Here is a 12941-nt window from a genome sequence, read left to right as displayed (position 1 = left end):
AACTGGAAGAGGCTACCTTGTTTTGGGCATAGGCTTCATATTGCGATTGGTGCGTAATTTGGGGTTCCTCTATAAAATGCAGTTTAGGTTAAATTGATCTTATTTATTATGACGTTTAAAAATACAAAAAGACCTGATAAGTAAAGTTATAGATGACAAAAAATATAATTCAATATATAAATTTCAAATAATACATTACATTATCCTGGAATTATCGTTATCGTCAAAGTCCCAGAAAATATCGAGATATTTCCCCCCGACCAATATCGCAAACCCCTAGTCACAATTTGGCCTAAGAACACAACCATGAATAAAGAATGGGACCAAAACATCCTCTAGGCCAGTGGATCTCAAACTGTGGGGCGGGCCCCCCTAGGGGGGCACAAATGGCGCTTTTCCACTGCATAGTACGGCACGACACGGTTCAGTTCAGCTCACTTTTGGGGGGTTTTCCACTGGGAACAGTACCTGGTCCTTTTTTTAGTACCACCTCAGCCGAGGTTCCAAGCGCCGAACTGTTACCAAAGCGTGGCGTGTAAACTCTGCTGGTCACTGATTGGCCGGAGAAAATCGTCATTACTGCGTCACTGGCTATTCTTTTCTTTAAAGGTACAGACACGCGGAAGTTTGTGTCCCGTCTCTCCATCGCTGGACGCGGTTTGTTGCATAAGTGGATGAATGTTTCTTCAGACATTCGAAAGTTCTCCAGCCACTGAGTGTTTGTAAAACCGGGAACAATCACATCCCACCACTCTGAAGCACGGTTAAATGTCCAAACAGATGGTCTGTTACGGCGACTTTTGCAAAATGTGGAAGATCTGTAATATACAGAATCAGCATTTTAATGTTACACTGGCAGTTAAGTTCATTTTATGCTTTGCAACAGTGAGAAAAGTTAGCTAGTGCTGTGCTTTTTTAAGATGCTTACCCTTGGGCGTCGAGCTAAAGTGTTGTCGTTGTCTGCGTGTTGTTGTAAAAGTTCCACGGCAGTAGAGGCGGCGCAACTATAACGCTACGTGAATAATCCCGCCCACTCTAAAGCGGTACTAAACTGCAGTCGAAACGCAAACCGAGCCGAACTGAGCCGAACCAAGGTGAGCTGTACTGAAGCGTGCTGTGCCGTACTATGCAGTGGAAAAGCGTCAAAAGTAACAAAAAGGGGGATGCAAAGATGTGAAAAAAAGAATCAAAATATGAAAAATACATCAATTGAAACCAAAACAAACCAACTTAAACTACATTCTGATACTAGAACAATAGATATAGTGTATAGATAAATGTCGATAAAAGTTAAGTAGGTATAAATAAAACATGCATCTATGATATGTCATTAATTAAAAAAAAGAACAAATTGGTATTAGTGGGCTCCTTTCAAAAAAACGTTAGGGGGGGCGCACAATTAAAACTGTTATGAAAACTCGGGTCGCAAATACATAAAGGTTGAGAAATGCTGCTCTAAGGGGAACTTCTCTCCACCATCCAAGAACAGTTTGGTGACCAACGATGCCTTTTCCAGCATGATGGAGCACCGTGACATGAGGTAAAAGCGAGAACCGAGTGGCTTGGGGAACAAAACATTGAAATTTGGGGTCCACGGCCAGGAAACTCCCCAGGTAATCCCATTGAGAACTTCGTCGAGAGGCGGGTGGACAAACAAAACCCCACCAATTCTGACAAACTCCAAACATTGATTTATCAATCAGGATTGGTTGGGCCCAGAAGTTGATTGACAGACAGCCTGCCAGGGCGAATTGCAGAGGTCTTGAAAAAGAAAGAAGGGCCAACACTGCAAATATGGACTCTGCGCATAAACTTCATGTCATTGTCAATAAAAGTTTTTGAAATTTGCTTGTCATTCTAATTCAGTGTACCATAGAAACCTCTGACACAAAGATCTAAAAGCACTGACGCAGAACCAAACACTTGGGCCATTCTCAAAACTTCTGGCCACGACTGAACACACAGGCTTTCCACGTTAAGTCTTCTTTTATAAATCCCGACGCCACAAAAAGAGGAGGATGCAAGCTTTCCAAATGAGACCCCAGACCAGCCACCTGTTCTACATCACGGCTCTTGATTTGTTCTTATCCGCCATTCTCCTTGGACTTGTATCGGTCCAAAACTCTCCCGCAGTGTCTGTTCTTTCCCAGGAGTTCAAGCCGTTTCTATTTACTGTAGTTAAGACCCTGCTTTCAGTGCCACACATCACATTGTGCCTAATGGGAGTTCTACTACGTATTTGTAATTTCGTCCTCTAGGAAATTAACGAGGCTCTTAAAGGCTTCAGAAACTAAAAAATACAACGATTGTCGTTCTTTTCTGTTACGCTTGCTCGCGGGTATCAGGCTACATTTCTTTGGTGAAGAAAATAACTATTGGTCACCTTGGCTGGCATTCCTTCCAACTTTAAAAATTGCCATCTATTTTTGTATTAATTGACAATTAGTATCCCTCTATATGCACCTTTTAATATTTTAATGTACATTTTGTAATGGAATTGCACAGTACAGGCTGCGCGTGCGCACTGCACAAATGTGAAATCTTGAGTTATATTTACTCGTACTAAGTTGCTGTTCGACGGCTGTGTTCTTTATTAGGTCTTGTCAATGTCACATTCTCGTCTCTTTGTAAAACCTACCAACACACCAAATTTCCCTCTTGAGACAATAAAATTGAATTGAGTTGAACTGAGCATCTGCCTGCACTGTGCTAGACGCAACTCCCTTCGGCAAACGCGGTCAGTTTAAATAAACGAATACCGTGCGCCATTAAAATCACAAACAAGTTCCAAACGAGAACCTGTGTAACCCATGGGGCTGCCCCAGCAGACAATCGTTTCACTACTCCCACCTACCGCCTCCTTATCGTGGCATACAGCAGTCAGCTAACGGCCGCTCCGCCGCTGACCCCGCGACGCGCACGACACGTCGATACTTTTATTAGCGGGCACGCGAAATTAAAATAAATAAAATAAAACGCCGCTGCCATTTCTGCTCACGCGTCACACCCACCTTGAAGAGAGGCCTCTCGGCCGCTACAAGACGTCCTCCTGCTCCCGCTGTGCCTGAAGTGACAATAGGGTCTGTGGCAGCGCCTTCCCTCGGGGTCGCCGCTGTTGAAAGGGCAGTCAATCCCTCGAAAGAAGCCTGTCGATCTCAGCATATTTTATCTTCTGCCGTTTCATACCCACAAAAATAAAAAAAGAAGCGGTCCCGCTTTCTCCGGCTGCTGTCTTTAAGCTAACAACAACAATAACAAGCCTCCGAGCGCCGCCATTTTTAATACTTCAAAAAAAGACAACTAAAAAAAGGAAGGCCCCCTTGGCGCTGTTATGACGTCATTGGGTGCCTATCCTAGTGCCTGTCACGGGGGAATTAAAAAAAAATGCTATTAGTGTCTTCACGCGTCATTGTATATTTTATTACACTACCACGATTCAAAGTTTTGCCACTTAGTTTGAAATATTAGCTGGATAGCACCATTGACAGAAAAAGTGTTTTGTAGTATAAAGGCTGCCAATGGTTTCAGCACCTGCCCTCCATTTTTAGAAATTGCATGGATTCTGTTGAGTTTATAGATGTATTTTTTTTTTTCTCTTGAAAATGGCGTAAAGCTACTTTTATATAACCTTTTCGTGGAAACACTTTCTTCTAAAGGCCATGGAATCTACATATGCAGATATATAAAATACTAAGGTCTGTCCCTCTTTCACACAATTTACTTGCAAACCACAGGGGCTAAAACATTGATATTGAGATAGTGGCAACCTCTGCAAACTGACCTGCACTCCTGGGTTTCTTATGGCAAAGTTATCAACAAAAAAAAAAAAAAAGTGTCACGGCAGAGGGAAAAAAAAAAGACCAGCGATATCTGCTGAGCTTCAAGCAAATTGCAGAGTTCAATGATGGGATACAAATGTCCATAATTTAAAGAAGAATAGCAGTGCCATCCGATGAGTGTCAAATACAGGATAAAGAATACAAGAATGACAAACACGGAGAAATGCATACAACTGGAGGTCAGCATGGAACTACTGGGATTAGAACTGGGATTTTGGTCTTAATCGACAGCTTATGACTCAATATGTCTTTAAAATCCAAATAACCTGAGGTAATAACTTTGACAAGCTGACCTGTGCACATGGGTTGCTTACGGCAAACACGAAGTGACATGGCGGAAAGAAAAAAGACCAGTGGCATCTGCCGGCGCCAAGCAAACTGCAGCGGTCTCGACCTAACAAAGGACACCATGACAGGAAGATGATGAGGAGCAATGCCATCTAGAGAGTGTCAAGTGGAGGATACTGAACACAATAATGGAAAAGACAGAGAAATGAATGGGACCCGAGGTCGGTGTGTTTCATGAATGACCAAAGGTTTTTTCGTTGTCTTTGCCTTTATCGGGCATTGGGTACAACTTATACTGTATGTCCATTATCAAATGAAGATACTTTGTGTATAAAATTCAGACAGCAGTAACTCCTCATGTTGCTTTTCTCCAGAAATTAATGAAGAGCAGCGTCAGCCACTCCCTCCATGTTGCTTTGATTACAGCTTCTCCTCTTGGCAAGGATCACCACACCGTGTTTTATAACCTAATCAAAGAGGTAAAGAACAGGGACACAGTGCTAAGCAACGCCCAGCCATTGAAAGGGAAACAAGAGGTAGGACTTTACTTATATGAGAAAGGTACTCCATTGAAACAAAAGAGTACAAAACTTCCACACCAGGACATCCCAAACTTGCTTTATACAACACTGGTTAGTTTGACGCTCCCAGCCTCGGCAGATTTATGTGAGAAACTAATGGACAATTTAAAACACTCCGAGTGAGGACGGGTTCGTTCCTTCAGCTATGTAAGGCTTCTTCTGGAGCATTCCACTGGAAAACAATGGTGCAAGGATTATACTGTAGTGAAGTTTGTGTTCTTATAAGTCACTTGCACAATTTAACTCTGAGACTTCAAAGTATCCAACTATCCTCTAACAGCATGACACCAATTCAAATACGACTCGACGCTGAGCTCCATGCCATTGCTGACTCAAGGAATCACATTTCTGCATAACTCCTTGCACTTTTCTTTATATTAAGAGAAAGAAAAAAAAAATTCACAGGGCAAATTTCACCTGAACAGCCATAGGAGTTTCTCCTCATGAGAGAAAGAAGGTTTTAAGGACGAGGGAAGGCCTCGTCCATCAGCTAAGCAGATGGAGAAAGCAGTCCTTCAGCCGTCTGGATAATGAAAACCAGTCCTTTTTGACCCCCCCCAGTTACTTCAGCGGACAAAGATGGTGTATTGTTATGCGCAATTGACTCACACACTTAACTTTAGGGTGGAATCCAAAGGGCGAGGTAACAGCACTTTCGACTAAGTGTACCCAACATGGCGCTAGTGGCACGTAGGTTACTACTGTAAATGTCAGGAGTTAATTACGATGTACACACCCGCTGCCTTAGTCATGTGCAATTAAAAAAAAAAAAATTAAATAAAACCCTCACTCAGCCAATAGAAAACCAATGTTCACGATAACCCATAATGAAGGGGGAAAAAAAATCCAATCTCTCTCCATTAATCAATCGTTGATTGTGACACTCACCTCGTCTGTGACTCTGCCCACGCCACAAAGAGCTTTTAAAGCCATTCAATTAGAATCTTTATAAAATCATAGAGGGTACAGCTTTAATTTGCAGACCCCTCCAACTACATGTTTCATACTTGCCTTCCATGGATGGATAAAGAGCAGAGACAAAGCTAACAGACAGGTGTGTTTTTAAAGAACACACAAACAAAAAAAAGTCATAAGTGACCTTCCTCCAGCAAAGAATTAGGGACTGCAATCGTCATTTCTAGTGACTGTTGACCACGCTAACCCAGAAGCCACAGTGGCTGTAGCAGCAGACTAACGTCGACCCCAGGAGGCCTTACAACAGTCAGTGACCGTCCCAGGCTAAAACCCGCACATTAGACTTTAAATACAAGGAGCAGAACGTCAGGCGTGGCGGAGCGGATGAGGAGATTTCCTGTTTGGCAGCTCTCACTGCACCATCCTTACCCCTAAAGGCCAATATGCCACAACATTCATAAAGAAGCCACAGCAAGCTCATTAAATCCACACAAGTCAGTTTTGTCAAAATGTTTGTCATACAAGAAACAAATTTCATATTTTGCAGGCATCACATCCAATTATTCTGTCACATTTTATTGTAGACATGAACTGAACATAAACTGTAAAGGAGGTTAAACAATCGAGTCTCCATTCCATCTTTTAAAAAAAAATATATTAGCCATGAAAAGTGTATATAAACAAACAGTTAGGGCAAACCTTCATTTAAGTTCACTACACATCATAAAAATTAGAACATAACCAGTTAAGAGAACATGCAATCAAATAAAAACAATTGAGAAAAGCATTTAGTTTTCAAAAGAATGGTCCAAATCCAGTCATCTTGGCTGAGCTGGTCTTCAGTCTCTGGCACAACCAACCATTCTGGTGGCCTCTGACAGATTTGCCACCGTCTCCATCACTGGTACATTCAGTCCGGGGTCCTGTCACAAATACAAAAGAAAAACATCAAGTATTGTTACAGGACACAGAAGATGAACACCCACACTACAGTGTACAAAACATCATGGAGGACCTCGCCAGCAGTTCTGGAAAGCATATCCAGCCATTCTTGGGCCCCTCGTCCAGGAAAAGGATGGAAAGCCACAGTCCATATTTAACATGGAGCTAAAGAAAAGAACCAGCCGTGAATTAGGGGTCCGATAGACCTGAAACTTTATATTTAGGAAGCAGCTGGAAAGTCTCAGTGAATGGACTACTGGTCAGTCAGGAGAAACAGAAGACTCCACATCTGCATTGGTACTCAAACCTACGACACTAGCACTTCACATCTCCAAAGCTAAATGCCCAAATTTAAAATACAAGCGAACAGTGCTACAAATGTCATGCGTTACCAGGCTCCTTGCATGAAGATTTTACTCAGCCAGAAAAATCTTAATCCACTCCAACCCCATGGGAAAGCAACATCCAGGACGATCACACGCTGGAATAAAGCAAATTCTCATCAAGGATCTAGCAGGGGGGTTGTACTCCGGTCCTGGAGGGCCGCAGGTTTTTCTTCCAACCAGCTTCGGTTTTAAATTGGACTCCTGGGCTAATTAAGTGCGATTTCCCACATTCTGATAGATGGAGATAGATAACCAAGCAGTTATATGGGAATAATGTATTTTAAACAATATTTTCATTCTACTTTTCTAGATGTTCCGATTGCTTAATCCATTCACTAATTAGTGGGGCTGATGGTGAAGTGCTTCATGTTAGGCCAGATTATCCCGGGGCATACTGTGAGCTACCATAGCTATGCTGATGACACACAACTGTACTTCTCAATAGCGCCTGATGACCCCGACTCTTGATTCACTGACCCCCAATGTCTTACTTGTGTTTCTGAATGGATGAGTAGTAAGTTTCTCAAACTAAAAAGAGAAAACAAAATTTTACTGATTGGCAATAAAGGATATAATGAGGTTATTAGAAATTAACTTGATGCATTAGGATTAAAAGTCAAAACAGAGGCAAGTAATTTAGGGGTAATTGACTGAGCCAAACTTTAAAATCACACGAATCAGATCACTAGAACAGCATTTTTCCCCCCCACTTAATATAGCAAACGTTAGACCTCTTAACATTGCAAGGTGCTGAAAAATTAATCCACGCGTTTGTTTTCAGTCCACTAGATTACTGTAACGCTCTCCTCTCTGGACCACCCAAAAAAGACAAATTGATTGCAAATTGAGTACAAAATGCAGCTGCTAGAATCCTAACTAGGAAAAGAAAATCCGAGCACATCACCCCAGTTTTGAGGTCACTGCACTGGTTACCTGTGCCATTCAGAATGGACTTTAAAATCCTGCTTATAGTTTACAAAGCCTTAAATCTCAATCCATCTTGTATTTCAGAATCTCTTGCACTCCAAATCGTAACCGTAGGTCCTTAAAGAATTCCAAGAACAAAACTTAAAAGTGGCGGCGGGCGGCGGGCGGCCTTCTGCGGTTATGCACCTCAAATCTGGAATAGCCTGCCAATAGGAATTCAGACTAATAGTGGAGCACTTTAAAACACATTACTGTAACATGGCTTTCTCAGAGCTTCACCTTAGTTTAATCCTGATGCTCTGTATATTCAATTTATTATTCATGGTATTCATATTCAAAATCCGTACTAACCCCCACTTTCTCTTCTGTTCTTTTTCCAGTTTTCTGTGGTGGTGACCTGATCAAAGCACCACGATGTCCCTACCTTGATGGATTAAAGGCCAGAAGTCCACATGACCATCATCATCATCATCAAGTTCTTCCACGAGAACCCCCGAATACAATGAGGACTGATTGAGGTCATGGACGTCAGGTAGAATGCCTAGAGGGTCTGGGTGGTCTTGTGGCCTGGGACCCCTGCAGATTTTATTTTTCTCCAGCTGTTTGGAGTTTGTCCTCCCTGGCCATCAGACCTTACTTTTTTTTCCCTACATTAGTGTTCCCTTATTCTAATTTTCTTCATCATCATGTAAAGCACTTTAAGCTGCGTAATTTGAATGAAAATGTGCTATAGAAATAAATGTAAAGTAGTTGCAGCCTTCAATTTCAGTGTTTGCTAGCATGTCTGCTCTGCTTATCACCACCACGCTTATCTATTTTCTGTCCCCCCTGGCCATTGAACCTTACTCTTATTCGATGTTAATTAATGTTGATTTATTTTGTGTTTTATAATTGTGTCTTTCAATTTTCTATTCTTTAATATGTAAAGCACTTTGAGCTACTGTTTGTATGAAAATGTGCTCTAGAAATAAATGTTGTTGTTGTGTATTAACTTCCTGTTTGTTGTCTGGTACAAATCTTGTAATCTTTAACCCACTTCCTATTGTGGAAAATGACTTGAAATTTTGCACACTTCCGATGACAATACATGAATCAATAACCGGTTTTACTAATTGATTAATCCATGTTAAGAAATGAAACTCCTAGTAGTTCAAGATTTCACCAATAGATGGCACTAGTAACGGATGGAATCGCCCAATAGATGGCTTTAGGATCGGTTAGAACATTTCATTCGAGAATATTTAAAAAAATTTAAGACTAAAAAGTTGAGTACTGCATGTGTGTATAAACACTTTAAAAAACACACTTGTTAAAAAGTGTACTAAAGTAAAAAAAAAAAGTTTCATACTTCACATGTAAAATAAAAGCATGGGCGCTTTTCAAACATTCAAAAAAAAAAAAAAACTTAATCTTAGCAAAAGTGCCCACCTTTTATTTTACATGTATGAGACTTTTTAACGTAAGAGTGGTTTTAAAAAGTTTCATCTCTCTCTATCATTAAGAAGATAAAAGGGAAAAACTGCAGAGAGAAAGAGCAAAATGATGAAAACAAAAAGATTTAAGCATTTAAATCTAGAGCAAAAGCAGAAATATTTCTAAATGTCGTATAAATATAAAAAAATCATGCTGCTGCGCTTTTCTGAATGTAGATTTAAAAAAAAAAAAAAAAAGCTAATTAAATGAGATCAGCGTTCTCAGATGTTGTCACCAATTAGGAATCTGGTTGGAACAAAAACCCGCAGCCACAAGAGCGAGGTTGGAAATCCTGCTTTAGCTCACGAGTGTCGAACTCCAGTCCTGGTGGGCTGCAGGTTTTCATTCTAACCATCTTAGTGACCAGTTTTTGCTGCCAATTATCTTTTTGCCTTAGTTTTAATTAACTTGGACTTCCTAGTTTCTTTTCTGTTAATTAGCAGCCTAACGAGGACAACACGAGATGCCGTGTGACCAGCCAACCACAGGATCGGAGAATAAAAGGTCTCAGTAAGGTTAATCTGCTCAGGTCACCAAAACATTGACGGCGTTCTTAGACAAAACAGAAAAAATAGTTTGAGTAATGTCTACTGTGGCAGAATGAGCAGCAACAAGCTGGAATAATGAGCTTAACTAACAATTGGCTCCTCATTAAGAAACTGGTTGGAGTGAATTTGATGTTCCAGTTTAGCTGGTCATCTGTTGGCTCGTTTCAATACAATACAGTTTATTTTTTGTGTTGCCCAAAATCACACAGGAAGTGCCGCAATGGGCTTTAACAGGCCCTGCCTTTTGACAGCCCCCCAGCCTTGACTCTCTGAGAAGACAAGGAAACACTCCCAATAAAAACCTTGTAGGGAAAAATGGAACAAACCTCGGGAAAGGCAGTTCAAAGAGAGACCCCTTTCCAGGTTGGTTGGGCGTGCAGTGGGTGTCAAAAGTAGGGGGTCAATACAATACAATACACAGAACAGAACAATTCCTTAATACAGCATAATAAAATAACTTCTCATTTCTGTTTGGCTTCCATTTAATGAAGAAAACAATCCATTCAAAGGACTGACTCCTTAACAGGTCTATTAAAATGAAGGGAAATTAAGTTAATTAGCAGTGAAAGATGATCACTGATTAGGGAAAGGGTTAGAATGAAAACCTGCAGCCACGGTGGCCCTCCAGGACTGGAGTTTGACACCCCTGAAGCTGGAATTTTTATGACATGGCCAGGAGACATTAATGTAATCCACCTTAAGGACAAGACACCATCTGGTTGCTATACTGCATCCGACATTCCAAAGATGGCACACAGACACTGCTGGTATGACATGTGCACTGCAAATGTTACCATGGAGGTCTGGATGGATTACTGAAGACTTCAGGCTGTCTGAAGGGCAACACCTGTGCTCAACTATCACCCCACCCCACTTCCTGTGTCAGGGGTCCTCAATCACAGTCCTGGAGGGCTACAGGTTTTTACTCAACCCATTTGCTTAATTTGAAGCCCTTATTGCTCAAGTAACACTTCTGCTACACTTTAGTTGTCTCACTTGTTAATATTTCGAACCCTTATTGCTTATTTGAGTATTAAACAGCTCTATTCTTGTTTTTTTTTTTTTAATGGCTCCTAATTAGCAACATGCAAAAGACAAGAGACCAGCAGTCCTCCATTTAGCTTGTTACTATTGACACCTGTGTGTATTTATCATGCACTATTGGGTTTAAATACTTCGAAGTGAAGAGAGAAAAAAAAAAGTGAAGGACTGAGAATTACTCCTCCATTTTAGCCTTCAAATCATTTGGATGATATCCTTGGAAAGGAGAAGAAAATCAAGCATAGAAGAATGAGCTGACAGAGTTTAAGCAACTAATAAGCCATGAAATTAAATTATCGACAAGAATTGCTTTCTAATTGAGCAACCAGGTTAGACACTTATACAAGTGTCTCTAGTCCTGCAAAAACATTTACCTAATTATCAGCCAGAGTTAAGGCCCCAAATACAGGCGATCCGTGGCGATTTTGCCACCGACCGATGTGCGTGTACAATCGCGCAATTGATTGGCGGCGCAGATTGCGGTGTCCACATGGACGGCAGATCCAGCTTGCGAAAATCTCCACCACCGCCCACATCCAAAGTAATGTGATGCCTCTGTCTGCTGCGGTGGCGTCTCCTCTGTCAGCCAGCCGGACGTTTAGTGCATTGTCACTCACCGGCCAGCTGATCAGCAGGACGAGCCTCTGCTGGAGACCGGTAGGGAGATCTGTGTTCTCGGCTCCTTCGGCCCCCTTAACTAGCGCATAGCGAAGGGGAGCTGAGAACACACCAGATGATTTTTCAGGTGTTTGGCGTGATGACTCATTGAGCGGCGAAAAATCGGCAGTGCATCTGTAAATGTATGGGGGGCTTTAGGCTAGGTTCACAGTTCCCTGTAACAGTGGAACACGACACAATGGAAAGCGGTGCGCACCTTACCTGTGCATTACATCCCATAAAGTGGCGCATACAGTCAATGAAAAGCATGCTTCATGGTTACTTGACATGTTCGTTTTGTGGTAACATTATGCACTGCATGCATTGGGCTTTATTCTTACAGCAGAGAAGTAGTTCATTATGACTGTTTGTGAATTGGGACATTTCAACTTACTTTTTTAATTCCCATTTAAATTTAGTAGGAGTCGGAGTCGGTTAACTTTTTGCCGACTCCGACTCCAGGTACCCAAAATTGTCTCGACTCGACTCCACAGCCCTGATAACAACAGTAAAGCATCCGGAGGCCCTTCATGTCACGTGAGTTTGCTTCTCAGCCAAGGCAGTGGGGGGCTCAGTAACAATATGGCCCAAGAACACAGCCATGAATAAAGAATGGGACCAAAACATCCTCTAAGGGAACATCTCTCCACCATCCAAGAACAGTTTGGTGACCAACAATGCCTTTACCAGCATGATGGAGCACCGTGACATGAGGTAAAAGCGAGAACCGAGTGGCTTGGGGAACAAAACATTGAAATTTGGGGTCCATGGCCAGGAAACTCCCAGGTAATCCTATTGAGAACTTGTGGTCAATCGTCAAGAGGCGGGTGGACAAACAAAACCCCACCAATTATGACAAACTCCAAGCATTGATTCTGCAAGAATGGGCTGCCATCAATCAGGATTGGGCCCAGAAGTAGGTGTGTGCGATAAGACATCGTTTACGATTATATCTTAATTGCTGTTGTAACGATGTGCGAGATTAAATTATCGAGTATGTAACTCGCTTTGCAAAAAAGAAACGAGTCCATTCACTAATGCAACAGTATAGACCACTGCGCGTGCGCAAAGCGAGTTGCGTAGGCGTGCACGTCCAGCAAGCCACAAGTTAGCGTCACTCCCTGCCTCAAAATGAGTGAACAAACAGCACCAGATGATAAAACAGCCTTGCCGCCTACGTCGTCCGAGTTAAATGCCAGACGTGGTTCATTCTCACTCGCATGGCAGTGGTTTGGTTTTGAAAAGACTGATGTTGCTCAACAGGCGGTAATCCGCAAACTATGTGGTAAATCGGTTGCCGGTAAAGACAGCTCGACAACTAACCTGTTTCGCCATTTGCGAACT

The 12941-nt window shown here is 41.9% G+C and overlaps 1 protein-coding gene across 1 annotated transcript in view; it reads right to left on the bottom strand.

Moving 5' to 3' along the window:
* The window catches only part of rexo1 (REX1, RNA exonuclease 1 homolog), a 123255-nt gene extending 119973 nt beyond the window's left edge, over nt 1-3282 (bottom strand). Inside the window, exon 1 of the mRNA XM_039767122.1 lies at nt 3012-3282. Coding sequence (XP_039623056.1) covers nt 3012-3162 — 151 coding nt within the window. The 5' untranslated portion in view covers nt 3163-3282. The remainder of the gene's footprint in view (nt 1-3011) is intronic.
* Nucleotides 3283-12941: the final 9659 nt, after the last annotated feature.

Source organism: Polypterus senegalus, chromosome 10, assembly GCF_016835505.1.
Source record: "Polypterus senegalus isolate Bchr_013 chromosome 10, ASM1683550v1, whole genome shotgun sequence".
Taxonomy (NCBI): domain Eukaryota; kingdom Metazoa; phylum Chordata; class Cladistia; order Polypteriformes; family Polypteridae; genus Polypterus; species Polypterus senegalus.
The sequence above is the reverse complement of the archived record's forward strand: the minus strand, read 5'-3'. Positions and strand labels throughout refer to the sequence as shown.